General features: G+C 40.3%; 1 protein-coding gene across 5 annotated transcripts; it reads left to right on the top strand.

The window, feature by feature from the left end:
- Window positions 1-1543: 1543 nt before the first annotated feature.
- Window positions 1544-14762, top strand: FBXO4 (F-box protein 4). Of its 5 annotated transcripts, none has more exons than XM_080678470.1 (7): window positions 1544-1752; window positions 2914-3149; window positions 4764-4984; window positions 9137-9212; window positions 9313-9433; window positions 13391-13465; window positions 14444-14762. In XM_080678470.1, exons 1-7 carry the CDS (start codon window positions 1564-1566, stop codon window positions 14531-14533), a joined length of 1008 nt encoding a protein of 335 aa, XP_080534596.1. In that variant the 5' UTR covers window positions 1544-1563; the 3' UTR covers window positions 14534-14762. The 5 variants fall into 5 exon arrangements, with proteins under 5 accessions (XP_080534596.1, XP_080534597.1, XP_080534598.1 ...); XM_080678471.1 differs by having other exon boundaries at window positions 13391-13485; XM_080678472.1 differs by having other exon boundaries at window positions 9313-9488.
- The last annotated feature ends 1447 nt before the right edge of the window (window positions 14763-16209 follow it).

Below are 16209 nucleotides of genomic sequence, written 5' to 3'. Positions count from 1 at the left end.
ACTATTACTGTTTTCCGTCTAGTTCTGTGTATCGGCATACCTCTTCATTGTGCTGAAAACTATGGTACTCGTCAGCCCGAATAATTGAGTGACAAGCACTCTGGCCAGGGAGCAGTCCCTCGTAGCCGTGTTCCCAGTTTGAATGGTGCTAGCCGTTCCAAATGGGATGTTGTAAGCAATTACTGGTTGATGGGGAGTTGGAACCAGATTATGTAGAGCTCTATGTAACTATTCTATCCATTCTTAATGGAACTTGAAAACGATTGGACTATTGCCCAGCTGGTGCGGCTCTGTGGTTGAGCATTGACTTATGAACCAGGAGGTCATGGTTTGATTCCTGTTCAGGGCACATGCCCGGGTTGCGGGCTTGATCCCCAGTGTGGGGCATGCAGGAGGCAGCCAATCAATGTTGATGTTGATGTTTCTCCCGTTCCTTCCTCTCTCTCTCTCTAAAATCAATAAAAACGAAAAAATTAATAAAATAAAACAATTGGGCTATTTTTTGGGGGAGGCGTACTTATTGGATGGTATAAAAGATAATGCCATCTTGCTCTTTTTTGAATAATCCTAAAGATTTTAAATTACATGTTAATGATAACATTAGATTGACATGTTCCTTTAAGAACTTTTGAGCAGAGAATTGGAACAGATTAAGTGATGTAATCTATTTGAAATAGACTGATACATAGTACTAAGTATTTGTGCCCTTACCATAGAGACCATACCCATTTCAGTATAATCGATTATCTTGTAATGTGAGAAATGGTAACTATAAAGCTCTGTTTAAAGTAAGGCTGCACAAAGGGAGTAAGATGGACACATTTTGAGAGGTAAAAATAGTGGGATTTCAGCCATACCATATCTGGTTTATTCTAGCCGCATTTTGCTGCCCTTTAATGAGGTACGTTCAGCAATTTTTAAAATGCACTTACATTTCTATATTCGCCACCTCATTTTGGCATAAGGTCCTTGGTGATTGGGCTTCTGACCGCCCCTCTAGTATCAATTCATGTTAATCCCTCCAAAAAGCAAATGATAAATTGGGGGCTGAAAAACAACCAGCCAAAAACCCCACTAGGTACTAAGAAGGAAGCAATCGGTTAGAAAGCCCCAGAGAGTGGACGAGGGCCATCTATGGAACAAGAAGGAGTCGTCTGGGCCCAGGTAAAGTGGAAACAGGTTACATCTTGTGTCAGGTAACGACGTTATGGAGGGGGGCAAGAGATTTTGTGGTCACGGGAGAGGTTAGCAGAGTGCTCTTTGGAACAGATTAAGCGATGTGATCTCTTTGAAATAGACTTACACATAGTACTAAACAAGTGTTTGTGTCCTGAGGCTGAGGCTGAGGCTGAGGCTGAGGCCTGGAGTCGGGGGTGGTGGCGGGGGGGAGGGGAGTGACTGTCCGCAGGAGCTTTCCGCTCTTCTCCACTCGGTTTCCTGCTGGTCTGTGGAGGTGAGCTGGCTCGGTGGTGGGGCGGGGCAGGGGCGGGGCTTCCAGGAGGCGGGGCTTGATGGGGGCGGGGCGTCGTGTGACCCTGAGTCACGTCACGAGCGGCGGCGGCCATGGCGGGAAGCGAGCCACGCAGCCGGTGCGGCTCCCCTCTGCCGCCCCACAGCGACTGGGGCCGCTTGGAGGCGGCCATCCTCAGCGGCTGGAGGAGCTTCTGGCAGTCGGTGGGCAAGGACCGAGCGGCGCCCCGCGCCTCCCGCGAGGAGGCGGAGGAGGAGCCCGGCACCCTGACGCGGTTGCCGGTGAGCGTGGGGTGGGCCGCGGAGACCCCAGGGCTGGGAGGGGCGCCCCGTCCGGGCCACCCGGGAGCCTGGGACCTCCCCGCGCCCCGCTGTCTGCCCGGTCCCTGCAGCCCCGGGAGCCACAGTGGACCCGACACGCCCAGGCGGTGACCCCGGATGCGCAGCGGGGCCGAAGGTCCCAGCGACACAGCCTGGGGAGCGCCCTAGTCACCTGCCAGGTCGCCCGCTCTGTGTCTGCCCAGACAGGCCTGGGACGAGGGCGCCCAGAACGGCAGGTGAAGGCGGTGAGGGCACCAGCCTGGGAAAGCATCCGCCTGTGTCCGCAGCATCTCACCCCAGGCTCCGTGTCCCAGACACGTGGGGTCTCCCACACTCACCCTCCGGGGGTCAGGCTGTGGCCTCGGAATACACTTCCAGTGGAAGTAAAGGACCCGCAGGCCGCAGAATCCCACACGGCATTTGTTGGTCGATTTGTCAGGGAGATGGAGACATTCTTAGAAATTATTAAAATCCCTTCTCCTATGGGCTGTTGACACCTCCCTCCGACGTCCATCAGGAATTGAGAACAGCTGGCTTCGGGATGCCTCCGCGGTTATCCCCCTCCTCCCCGGTTTACACCCCCACCCCCCACCCCCACTCCCACCCCCACCCCCCCGGCACAGGTCCCTTGAAACAACTTAATAGATTTTACTGAGGCGCTCAGATGACAGGTTTACCCTTGGGTGTGACCCAGAGATAAAATCAGAAGTTTGCTTGAGGAAGGTTTATTTTGAAGAATAAATTATTTCCCTAAGTAATATACCCAAATGGTATGGCAAAATACCCATGGAAAGAAATGAACGAAACTGTTATTTTGCTTGAAAAATGGTTGGTTTCAGTGTATCAGAAATTAAGTGTTCAGTTCGGATTCTCCCCTGATGGCAGGAAAATAACTTCAGAATGATAGCGTTAGGGGAAAACAGTGATTGTTTTGGTTATCTAGTATAACAAGTCTTTGTTGATACTGTAATTTATCCTGATAGATTTAATTAAGACACTGTTCAGTTGACGTTAGGTTTCCTAGTATGATGATGATAATTTTTCTCATTTATTATCAGAAAACAGTTTTCCAAGATAAATTACTCCCCCCTTTCACCTACTTGCCGCTTTCCTCTGTTTCAGATTGACGTACAGCTCTATATTTTGTCATTTCTCTCACCTCACGATCTGTGTCAGTTGGGAAGTACAAGTCATTACTGGAATGAAACTGTTCGAGATCCGATTCTGTGGAGGTATTTTCTGTTGCGGGACCTTCCTTCGTGGTCTTCTGTTGACTGGAAGTCTCTTCCAGATCTGGACATCTTAAAAAAACCTATGTCTGAAGTCACTGATGGTGCATTTTTTGACTACATGGCAGTGTAAGTATCTAGTTTTATGAATTAAAGAGAAGATATTAAATTTGACTATATTACAAGTCAATAGTCCCACTACTAATTATTTTCATAGATTTTGGGTCTTAGTGTCCTTTTGTGAAAATTGGGATTAAGTTAAATGACTTCCTTCATTTTGTTACTTTCCTGTGATGCCTGACCAGAGTATTTGGGTAAATATACATAGTTCATATGGCAAGAAGTGAAACTCTTCTTTAAATTTTCATTATCTTTAGAACACTTGTCATTTTGTTCAATAGTAAATATTTTCCATATCCCGAAAAGGAATGGCCAGAGATCAGAAAGCAGTTCTTTGGCAAGGAGAAAACCATCCTCAAGGTTCTGGGCAATACGATTTTCTTACTAACCCAAAGCATTGACATTTTGGAATATAATGTAGATGAGAGAATTAATGTTATTGAGCAACTGGTCCCACAGCCAACCTAGCATCAAGTGTATCTGATGCTGTGAGACCAAACTTTCCCTAGGGATAGTAATAATCATAGTACCTATCTTTTGTGAGCAAATAAAATGATTTCTGACTCTTACAACCCCAGGTTGATTGTTGTTTAAGTACTGCAGTTGGAAAAATTGAAGTTCAGACTATAAGTGGCTTATATAACTAATTAAAGTAGTAAGGCTTGGCCTGACCTGTCTAGCTTCAAATTTGATTTTTTTTCCTTCTTGGATTACAGGTTCCAAATTAAACATGATTATTTTATTAGGTTAGTAATTGTCTTAACCAGCTTGATTTAGTTAAAGGGCTTTAGGTTTTATTTTGATTGGGTAACTTTATTTTCGTTTTCAATAACATGTGGAATTGCTAGTTTAGACATTTATAGCTATTAAAAGAAACTGAGTTGTTTTTATTTTTATGTGATTCTTAGTTTGCTAGGTTATCTGTAAGGAATATCTGAGCCTCCCTTTATATTTAACACTTACTGAACTGTTACATTTGAGGCTGTTAATAAGAGTACGTAAGAAACTTGGTTATATATTTTTTAATCCATAGGAACATTTATGCTGAATGTCTTCAGTGCAGTGTTTCTCAGTCTTGGTACTGTTGACATTTTGGAGCAGATGTTTTGAGGCACTTCTGGCTTCCACCCACTAGATGTCAGTAGTACCACCTCACTGACCCCCTGCAGTGATAACAGAAATGTCTCCAGATGTTGCCAAATGTTCCCTGGAGCTGGGGGGTTAGGGGTGTGAGTTGGGGGAGGGGGAGGGTGAATAGCAAAATCTCCCCCAATTGATCACTGCTCTATGTAGTGAATTTTAACCATAGAAACAAGTGTTAGGCCAAATGTTCCATGAGAGAATCTAAATGAAAGATTAGAAAGTAATTAATGATTCCTGCGGAAGATTTTCTCAGTTTCTGGACCACTAGTGCTCCCATAGCACCTCATGCTTTGCCCTGTCATGGCACTTGGCATACATATTATAATGGTGTCTGTTTCCCACTGCCCTCCATGAGAATTGGAACTATATAGTCATTGTATCCTTGTATCTAGCAAATTCTCAATAAATTATACATTGTTGAGCAAATAACTGGCTAAGTTTTTTCTGTATTAATTTTCTAATTGTGACAATTTCATACAGCTATAAAATGTGCTGTCCATATACAAGAAGATCCTCGAAAGCTAGCCGTCCTAAGTATGGAGCAGTGACCTCATTTTTACACTCATTGATTATTCAGAATGAACCCCGATTTGCTATGTTTGGACCAGGTTTGGAAGAACTGAATACATCTTTGGTGTTGAGCTTGATGTCTTCTGAGGAACTTTGCCCAACAGCTGGTTTGCCTCAGAGGCAAATTGATGGTAATTTTCCTGTTAATCTACAGTACATGATAAGTTAACACTTTGAGTTTGACACTAATGTTAAATAGAAATAAATTAATTTTTTAATTAACTATTTGATGTGATGAAATATAGCAGTGATTTTTAACTGGTGTGATGTGAGAGTCACACTGGTGTGTCACAAGAATTTTTAAAACATGCAGTATCTGACTCTGTAGTCTGGGACTACACTGACCTCCTTTCCCTTAGAATGTCAAATAAAATAATGACAACAGCCAACATAATAATAGCCTCTTGGTGTGAATGAATCAAAATTATACCTATTTTTGGTCAGGTCAGCAAAAAATATATTTTTGGTTGCTGCAGAATTTTAAAATTACTTTACATGTGCCATGACATAAAAAAGGTTGAAAATCACTGAAATACAGTAATTTGGTTAATGAGAGCCCCCCAGGTGCCAATGGACTGAAAGAATGAATGTACTTTTTAAAAGAGGTAAGCTTCCTCTTATTTCCTAAAGTTTATGCAATCCAGAACATAAGATTATGTGAAAGTAAATTAAGTAGCTAAGGTGTTATATTTATACAATATTTACTATATTTTAAAAGAATGTTAACAGCAAAAACCATTTGGCTCCTATCTGCTATGTGTAAAATACTTTCACATACTGTATATAGAAATTTCAAAAATGCTTAATTTTCCCCTTCCCCTTCTTTCTATGAAAAACAAAACAAAACAAAAAACAGAACCCAACAGCAACCATGTAGTTAGTTGGTAAACAGAATATATAATAAATATAAATGACAATATAATCTAGCTTTACTTATTCATTTATTGAGAGCATCTATTAGATGCTAAAGATGCAGAGATTTAAAACCATATCAAAAATCTTTGTCCTGAAGATACTTGGTCTAGGATGGACAAAGACAAATGCACAGGTGATTTGAATATGATGCAATTAGTTCCTGGGTAGAAAATTTAGGGTCAAAGAAGGCATCACATTGAAGAAGATGCCTCACATGGTCATTAAGATGAGTAGGAGTAGGCAATCAAAAAAAGACAGGGTAAAAATATTCTAAGCAGTGAGAACTACATTTCTAGAAGCACAACACCCTGGGTGTGTATGGCACATTTGAAGTAGCTCTGTGTATGTACAGTGTACAGGTGAGAAGATACTTGTGTGCCATGCTTAAGCATTTGGAAGCTCTTGAAGGATTTTAAGCAGAGGAGTGAGATGGTCGAGATTGCATTTAGTAAGCTCAATCTGGCTCCTAAGTGGAAAATGGATTAGGAGGGGTTATAAAGACATGGAGATGCATTAAGAAACCACTAATCCTATATAATAAAAGGCTAATATGCAAATTGTACCCTCGACCAGGAGTTCAACTGGGAGTTCGACCAGGGGGCGAGGCTGGCTAACCAACCGCCCATGGCTCCTCCCCCTGGCCGGCCTGGCCCAATTGGCCCTGACCTGGGTGGGCCAGCCAGATCCCACCCATGCACAAATTCGTGCACTGGGCCTCGAGTATTGTGATAAAAGTATGAAGGATATAGAATTGACTGAATGTGTAGAGATAGATGCCTGCTATACCAGTAAGCAATCCATTTGTAGCTCCATTAGGGCAGGAATCTTGTCAGCTTTTTCTTAGCTCGATCTGAGGTATCAGGCACATATTAGGCACTCAATATATATTTGATGCATGAATGAACAAGTGACTTTGTGGATTACTTTATGCATCCAGATCTCAAGAGCAAAATCTGGGCTAGAAATCAAGATTTGACAATCATGGAGTCCATGTGGACTTTGAAGTTTCTGAGGATGGAGAGGAAGATTGTGAACCAGGTGCTGACATCTTCAGTGAATGTTTGGAGGAAGGGATTATCAAAAGGAAATTTATAAATTACAAGGTCAAGGAAGGAGAGATGGGACTATAGCTGAATGCTGTGTGTGTCTCAAAGAGATGGAATTTTTCAAGAGGGTTGGTGAGTAATGGTTAAGACACGGCATTGGGGAGTAAAGAGAACATTGATCCTACCTCTTTACCCTGAGATGTGAGAGAATAAGCAACCTAGAGAGTTACATGAGAGTCCACAGTGAGAGAAGCGGCACATAGGGGCAGGCTCGTTTCAGGTAAAGCCATGAGGTAGAAGGGATGGCTCAAGAAGAGGTTGGGGACATGGGGAAATTTGTTGATTATGAAATGGCAATTTCATTCTCAAGACAGCAGCTGGAGTGATTGTTTGAAAATGCCAATTTAATTATGCCTCAAACCCTGCAAGATCAGGGAAGACTAGAAGGAGGGGTCATTGGCAAGGTGGTGCGTTCAGAACAGCCTAGAGATCATATTGGGCTGAGGTTAGATGTGTTGAGAGGGAAATCTTGAAGTTTCTGATGAAAACAAAGGTCATGGTGGAATTTACTTCTGTGATCTCCGAGGTTGGGGGTTGTGCACCAGGCCTAGTGGCCAGAGGACTCAGGTCATTTGGCTTGGGATGCTTGCAGTGCCAGCCACCAAGATCTCTGTATATGTGGTGACATCAGAAGGTGTGGCATGGCTCAGCTTATTTGGACAACTATATTGGTTATAATGCAGGGGTAGTAGAGACCAGATTATATTAATGTTTTCTTTGTCTGAAGGGAGTGGCTTTGAAGGGAAGAGATGTAATTATTTAGGCATTTTTTATTTTTTAGAGGGAGAGGAAGGGAGGAGAGAGAAACACTGATGATAGACATTGATTGGCTGCCTCCTGCATGCCCCCTACATGGGATAGAGCCCACAACCCCACTATGTGCCCTGACCAGGAATTAAACCCTGACCTCCTGGTTCATAGGTCGACACTCAACCACTGAGCCACACTGGCTAGATACTAGGCATTTTTAAGTAATCTCTCCACATGCTATTGGAAGAATGATAGTAGAGGGCAAAAGTGGATGTCGGACACTGTTTAGAAGTGATTGCAGAAGTCCAAGTGAGAGATGATGGCAACTTAAACTAAAGGGTGGGAGTGAGGATGGAGAGGGTTGGACAAAATCTAAGAGGACATTTATATAACAAAAGGAAGTGGAGCCATGGGAGAAGAGAATGCCCTTTCTAAGAAGCAAGAGGGAAAATGAGCCCCTGCGTGTTAACAGCCAAAAGAAGGAAGAGGTTTAGAAAGAAGGACAAATAACAAAGTTGGATGATTCAGATATAAAGTTGAAAGAAGCTAGTACTGTTTAGCACCTGCTATCACGTTAAGCGCCCGGTCAGTCACCGGTGACTGACACTATACTTTCTGTCCAGAAGACAAAACAGGCTGGGCGCTTAATGTGCTATTTACCAGTCATTCTAATAGTTTTACATATGTAGTCTTGTTTAATGCTTACAATAACCCTAAAATGTATTACTTCTATACTTCTGTAACAAAACTGAGGCTCACAAAAACATGGCCATATATAGCAAAGTCAAGATTCTAAATCAAGTTTAATTCCAAATTTTAGTATCTGCCATATTTTTTCAATTTTCTAAGTTGCCATTGATGACTCCTTATCAATTTAAAAACAGCTTTTTGTGGGGAGGGTGGAGCCATTTCATTGAATGTACTAGTGTACATGGAGTGTAAGACAAATGAGAAACATAAAAATATGAAAATGAGTCTTAGTCTTGAGGATAAATAGTAGTAGCTATTATGATGCAACTGCTGCTGATATGATGATAAAGTTAATGAAGAGAGTGATGATATGAAAAGGAATGTTATAAGCCTAGCAGTTCTTTTTTTAAAATATATTTTTATTGATTTCAGAGAGGAAGGGAGAGGGAGAAAGAGACAGAAACATCAATGATGAGAGAGAATTATGGATTGGCTGCCTCCTGCACACTCCCTACTGGGGATCAAGCCCGCAACCCGGGCATGTGCCCTGACCGGGAACTGAACCAGGACCTCCTGGTTCATAGGTCAACGCTCAACCACTGAGCCCACCAGCTGGGCAAGCCTAGCAGTTCTTTGTCTATGTTTTTATTACTAAGTGAATGGAAATTGCAAACAACATCTTTTTCAACACGAACATTCCATTTTAATTCAAAGCTATATATAAGTTGTAGAATTTTTAAAATTCTGGGTAATGTTTTTCAATCTGATCTTTAGCTGTCTTTATTAATAACTTTTTTTGATAACTGTAATTTTTCCCTTTAGGTATTGGGTCAGGGGTCAGTTTTCAGTTGAGCAACCAACATAAGTTCAACATCCTGATATTATATTCAACTACCAGGTAAGGCTTCCTACTTGGTGACTTAAGGACTGGAATATTTTAAGGGAATGCAGCCTGTTTAGTGTCTGACTATGTTTTATGTTTACATATTTTCTTATAGAAAGGAAAGAGATAGAGCAAGAGAAGAGCATACAAGTGCAGTTAACAAGATGTTCAGTTTACAGAATGAAGGGGATGATCAACAAGGAAGCCGATACAGTGTAATTCCACAAATTCAGAAGGTGTGTGAAGTTGTTGATGGGTTCATCTATGTTGCAAATGCTGAAGCTCAGAAAAGTAAGCATTATCGTATATTCGTTTTAAAAGCACTTGCTTTTCAAAGCAAATAAAAAATATTTTTTAGGCTTTACTGTGGCTTCTGCAGAAGATGATGGTTAATTTTATCAGTGTGATCCTATGACCATTATTTAACAGTGGGTTCTCAAACCTTGATGTGTATTAGGATCACTTGGGGAGCTTGTTAAAAACAACTGCCTGGTTCCTACCATGGTGGATTATGATTCATAGATTGGGATTGTGTCTTGGGATCTGTTTTTCTGTTGTTGTTGTTTGCTTGGTTTTAACAAGCACTTACAGAATTTTTATGCATACCAAAATTTAAAACTATAACTATATGATACTATTTATTGTATGCTTCTGCACTTTTTGTTATTGCTGTGTTTTTTTTACTTCTGGCCCTATTCAAATAATTTATGCAGATAACTGAAAATTTTTACCTTTGTTTTAATTACCCAGATACAGAGATGTGTGGTGTGGAATGTTTACTTTAATTAAGTAGATTAGTTGAGAACACTCTTTATATATTCTGAATAATTGCCATTATGGTGATATATAAATATGAAATAATAATATTTTGGGGCCAAAGTCAGTGTTGTAATTTCTCCCTCAAATCCCTGTGAATAAGGAAGGATATAAATCATATAATGTATTGTTCTCACTCAGAACATGGTAGCAGCAGCCCATTCCTCAAAGAATTTAAAGTTTATGGTGCAGTGAAGTTAACAATAAAAATAAAAGCCACATCCATCTTAACTACTGACTGGTTGGACTTGACCTATTGCTTTAATGGCCTACCAAGAGAATCATGTCTATTTCCAGGAGTAAATCCTCTTTATCACTGGCTTTATATAAAACATTTCTACTGGCTTTATATAAAACATTTAGCAGTAAATTAAAATTTTATAAGTCACAAAAAATAAAAATGAAATGACCCATTATCAAGAAATATAGTAATCAGTGGAACCAGACTCACAGATTGCCTGGATGTTGTCACTCTCAGAAAGGGACATGATTAACATGTTAAAGGATTTAGTGGAAAAGGTATTAGACAATATGTGTGAACAGATAGGGATTTTTAGCAAGAGAGTAAGAAGCTATTAAACGAGTAAAATGGGAATGCTCAATATAGAAAATATGATAACAGGTGAATAGTTTCTTCAACTGACTTTTTGGCAAACGAAACCTTCAGAAAACTGAAAGATAGCTCAGTTGAAATTATCCAAATTAAAACACAAAGAAGAAAAAGAGAAGGAGTGGGGAACAGAGCATCCAAGAGCTGGGGGAACCTGTCAAAGGAGAGTTAACTTTTTCTTAAAAGGCTAGATATTAAATATTTTAGTTACATGAGCCATTTGATCTCTTATAGTTACTCAACACTACTGTTACAGTGCAAAAGTAGCCATAGACAATTTGTAAATTAGTGGACGTGGCTGTTTTCCAAAATAATTTTATTTATAAAGACAGATCCACAGGAATGTAATATGCCAATCCCTGGTCTAACATATATGTGTGTAATTGGAGTACAAAAACATGAAGGGAGTAAGAACAGGGATAAAGAAAATTTTGAACAGATAATGGCCTATATTTCAACATTACTGAAAGACTACAAGCCACAGATCCAAGATTCCCAGAGAACTGTAAACCTAATAAATGAAAAATACATCTAGATATATCATAGCTAAATTGATGAAAACCAAAGGTAAACAGAATATCTTGAAGGCAGCCAGAGCAGAAGGAAAGATCCTTACAAAGGGCCATAGGTAAGGACAAAGACTCCCTGACAGAACTGCTGCAAGCTAGAAGGCAGTGAAGGTAAATCTGTACAGCAAGCATGTCAAACTCGCGGCCCAGGGCCGCGTGCCTCGTTTATTTGGCCTGTGTTAGCCTTTGAGTTTGACATGCTTGCTGTAGAGTATTGCAAAGGGGAGGAAACCTTATGTCCAGCAAAGAAATGTTTTAAAGATGAAGGCAAGATCAAGACTTTTCAGACAAACAAAATCTGTGAAAATTTATTATTAACAGATTTGCCCTAGAAGAACTATTAAAGGACTCTCTTTAGGCAGAAGAATATACCAGATCGAAAATTGCATCTACAAAAAGAAATCAAGAACCCTGGGATGAAAACAATAAAATTATATATAAAATTTTTTTTCTAATTTTAGATTCCTTATAATTATGTAAAGGAAAATAGTAACAATGTATTGTGGGTATATGATATTTTTAAGTAAAATATATACTAATAGTACAACAGCATTGAAGGGAGGAAATGGAAATATACTATTGTAATATTCTTCTATAAGTGAAATTGTATAATACTATTTAAAGGTAGACAGTTATAAGTTAAGAATTACATTGTAAATCTTTGAGCAACCTTTAAAAAAAGTGTAACAGAGGTATCCTATCTAATAAAGAGGGAATATGCTAATTGACTGCCCCGCCCTCAAAGATGGCAGCGCTCACAGCCAATGAGGAGGGAATATGCTAATTGATTGCCCCACCCTCAAAAATGGCGGCGCCCACAGCCAATAAGGAGGGAATATGCTAATTGATGCCACGCCCTCAAAGATGGCAGCACCCACAGCCACAAGATGGCGGCCGCCTAGTCCCCTCAGCCCCGGGCCCCCCCACTCCCGCTCGACTGCCTCCGGAGTCCCCCAGTCCCCTCAGCCCCCTAGCCGCCCAGGGCCGGCCTGAGGCGCAGGCAAGCCTCGGATGGCAGCTGCCGAGCTGCCCAGGGCCGCCCGAGGCTCAGGTAACCAGGGCCGGCCGAGGCTTGTGCTGCCAGCAGTGGCAGCAGCAGAGGTGTGATGGGGCATCACCTTCCCCTGATCGCCGGGTTGCCTCCCGCCCCTGAGGGCTCCCAGACTGTGAGAGGGGGCAGGCCTGGCTGAGGGACCCCCCTCTCCAGTGCATGAATTTTCATGCACCATGCCTCTAGTAATTAGATAAGCCACTAGTGAAGATAAAATGGAATCATTAAAAAAAATTCAATTCAAAAGAAAGAACAAGACAGACAAAGGAACAAAGAACAGGTGGAACAAGTCCAAATCCTAGAAGTATATGATAGATTTAAATGTCCCATGTTCATAAATTCATTACATGTTTGTTTTCTATCAGTATATAACAAATCACCTCCAACCTAGTGGTTTAAAAGAACACCTGTTTATCAGCTCTTAGTTCTCTTGTTAGAAGAATCTCATCCCTTTTAAGGACTCACCTGCTTAGGTCAGGCTCATTGAGGACGGTGTCCCTAATAGAACAATACAGCCCAATGATGACAGTGATATCCCGTTATATTTGCAGGTTTCTCCCACTCAAAGGGGGAAGGTTTATACAAGGGTGCGAGTCATTGGGGATCGCTTTAAAATTCTGCCTACCACAAAATGTCAGTGATTTATATACTCCAGTGAAAGGCAGAGATTGTTAGTTTGCATAAAAAAGCTAGACCCAACCATATGTTTAAATTTTTGAAAATTAAGGACTTTGAAAGAAAGGGTAGTGATAGCTACAGAATTTGTGAGAGGAAAATATCTATATCAAGGTATTTTTCTTTTAAATTATAGAGACATCTGAATAGTACTATGATTCCCCTCCCTTCTGATTTCACCTAAATGCGTATCCTTGCAAGACTACCTAATGTAACTTTATGACATTAATAAATGAACAAAGCAATAGAGGCAGTTTGTTATGTTTGGGTCCTGGTAATTTTTTTGTTTCCTTGTTCTGTTAATTTTTAATCTAATTATTTTAGAAACTATTGCAAGTAATGCAAATTAAGAGTTTGACTTCATTCCTTAGGACATGAATGGCAAGATGAATTTTCTCGTATTGTGGCAATGACAGACCCAGCCTTTGGATCTTCAGGAAGACCAATGCTGGTTTTATCTTGTATTTCTCAGGCAAATGTGAAAAGAATGCCCTGTTTTTATGTGGCGCATGAGCTGGGTCTGAATCATCTAAACCACCCATGGATGGTAAGGTCCTATCTTCTCTGGTGAGAAACATATTACTTTATTTTTCAGTTTTTTATTTGATTTTACTCTTTCCTACTCTTTCTCTTTAATGAAACAGAACAGTATTCTAAAGTTAGTTTTAATAGCTTAATTGATGTGAGATATTTTGGTTGGTGTCAATAGTCTCAGCTGATCATTTGTTCGTACTTGTCTCCTGTCATAGATACAATGAATAGTAATTGGGGATTTTTTTTTTTTTAGATGCCACTATCATGGTTTTTTTTTCAGCATTAGTGTATTATGCTTTAAGGGCCGTCAGAAGTATAGATGCCATCTTAGAGTTTCTAGCTCTCCAAACTTTATTTTAATCATGGAATCTTTTCATCAAATGAAACCTTACATGAAAGCCCCTAAGTCAAGCTGGCCACAAGTTTGACATGCTCGCCCTAAGTAAAATAAAGGAAAATTAATATTGGAAATGCCTTTGCTGAAGAATTTAGAGGATGTTCTTCCTTCCTTTCTCCCCCTATCCCTTTCAAGGAGCTCTGGAAACTGGAACACAATTTGAAAGCTACTAATAAAGGTGTACCTTCCTAAGTGGGGTTTTGACTTACCACTAGGAGAAGTGGCAGTCTTAAAGACATGTTTTTGCAATACGACGTTACATTTATCAGTTGACAAGCTGGGTTTATTCAAAAATGTTCTTGTTTTCAAAGTGGATCTTTTGGGGGAATTATTTTTCTAATACATACAAACAAGTCATGGAAATGGTAGATCTTCCTATCCCCAAGGATAAATAATAAGCCTTATATTGGTAAATTAAAAGATATGAGATCATATTTTTATCTAACCTGTCTAGAAGACAATACTTGAATGATTCATCCAAAGTTTATTGGGATATATTTAGTCCTTTTTTTGGTGTCTAGAAAAATGTCGTCATCATCATAAGATGTTGGACTCAGTTTCTTACTGATAATGGTCTCTCTTGGTTGCTCCTAGGTCCAGGATACAGAGGCTGAAACTCTGACGGGGTTTTTGAATGGCATTCAGTGGATTCTTGAAGAAGTCGAATCTAAGCATGCAAGATGATCCTTGTTTTAGACCTTGGGAACTGAAACCATTTGAAACTTGCTGCTGAGGTCGTGATGTGAATATTTGCTTCGTCAGCTCATTTTGTCCCGCCTTTTTGCAGATGGGCTTTATATTGGACAGCTGAAGCTGCTGTGTTTTTAATATAATTTTTGCTTTTTACCTTAAATCAATTATAAGAAAAAGTTTAGTACAAGCATTTAGCCCCAAAATAAACCTTTTAAGATTTTTTTGATAATTTTTATACTTTCTATCTTTTTAAAAATACTAAATTCTGGAAAAAACAAGTTTGTGCATTTCTCATTCCTTGTGGTTTCTGCTCTTTTCGGTTCAAAGATTTCCTTAGTGGGGAATAACATATTTGCTAGGCTTTCTATAAGCTTTCTGTAGGTCCTTTTCAAGGTTTCCTAATGGGTTATCAGGAAGTGAGTTTTTGTCTATTTTTAATGAATATACTGCTTAAAGACTGGACTATTCTGGAATTGCATTTAATATTATAGCTATACAACTTGCATTCTTTTCTGAAACAGTGGAAATTAACTTTATATCATATTTAATATTAATTCAGTGAAAATAACTTTTCCTGGAAGTTCTTGACATTTTCAAATAACTGAAAGCTCAGTCCATCTCTAGATGTAATGCCAGAAGGGCTCTGAAACATAAGTGCTGGACAAAACAATGAGACATTTTTCTGCTTTTCAAGTCTGTCTGTCTTTAACCAAAATTCCTCTGGGGGAGAATTGTTGAATGCAATTTTTTTCCACATCCGGAGTTCTTCTATTTACAATCGATTATACCAGTCATATTGTCATTAAAAGCTTCAGGGTATTTTTCTCATACCAACAAAATCTGTCTTCCTATGCCAGGCCTGCTCTTCCATCCACAGATTCCCAGCATAGGTGATAGGTCCCATAAAAACAGTATAGTTCTTTGATAGTTTCTCATTGGAATTTGGTTTAGTTAGACTTCTTTGTATCTACTGGTCTTTGATGGCCTACCCAGGGGTGGGCAAACTTTTTGACTCAAGGGCCACAATGGGTTCTTAAACTGGACCGGAGGGCCGGAACAAAAGCATGGATGGAGTGTTTGTGTGAACTAATATAAATTCAAAGTAAAGGAGCGGAGGGGAGAGCAAGAGAACCCTCCGCTCTTTCGGCTCCGCGGGCCGGATAGAACAGCCGAACGGGCCGGATCCGGCCCGCGGGCCGTAGTTTGCCCACGGCTGGTAGACTCTACTGTTATTTTGCTACTGTTATGAATCGTAATGTAAATATCTGTGTTTTCCGATGGTCTTAGGCGACCCTGCTAGCGGTTCTCAACCTGTGGGTCGCAACCCACAGGTTGAGAACCGCTGCTGTAGAGCCTAAGACCACCGGAAAACACAGATATTTACATTACGATTCATAACAGTAGCAAAATTACAGTTATGAAGTAGCAACAAAAATAATTTTATGGTTGGGGGTCACCACAACATGAGGAACTGTGTTAAAGGGTCGTGGCATTAGAAAGGTTGAGAACCACTGACCTAGAGCAAGCATGTCAAACTCAAAGGCTGATGCCAAATAAATAAGGCATGCGACCCACGGGCCGTGAGTTTGACATGCTTGGCCTAGACTGGTATAACCATTGTATCTTGTGTTTTCCTGTTGTAATAATTTTTTATGACTTTCTATGTT

The sequence above is a fragment of the Plecotus auritus genome, assembly GCF_963455305.1.
Source record: "Plecotus auritus genome assembly, chromosome: 7".
Classification (NCBI taxonomy): domain Eukaryota; kingdom Metazoa; phylum Chordata; class Mammalia; order Chiroptera; family Vespertilionidae; genus Plecotus; species Plecotus auritus.
Note: the sequence above shows the minus strand (reverse complement) of the source record. Positions and strands in the feature narration are given on the sequence as shown.

Bases quoted from the DNA above. Each gene is read 5' to 3' on its own strand.
- FBXO4 (XM_080678468.1), top strand. From the start codon at position 1,564: ATGGCGGGAAGCGAGCCACGCAGCCGGTGCGGCTCCCCTCTGCCGCCC. The intron at 9,213-9,312 runs GTAAGGCTTCCT...ATTTTCTTATAG, and splicing joins ATATTATATTCAACTACCAG to AAAGGAAAGAGATAGAGCAA. The intron at 9,489-13,289 runs GTAAGCATTATC...TTCATTCCTTAG, and splicing joins AAATGCTGAAGCTCAGAAAA to GACATGAATGGCAAGATGAA.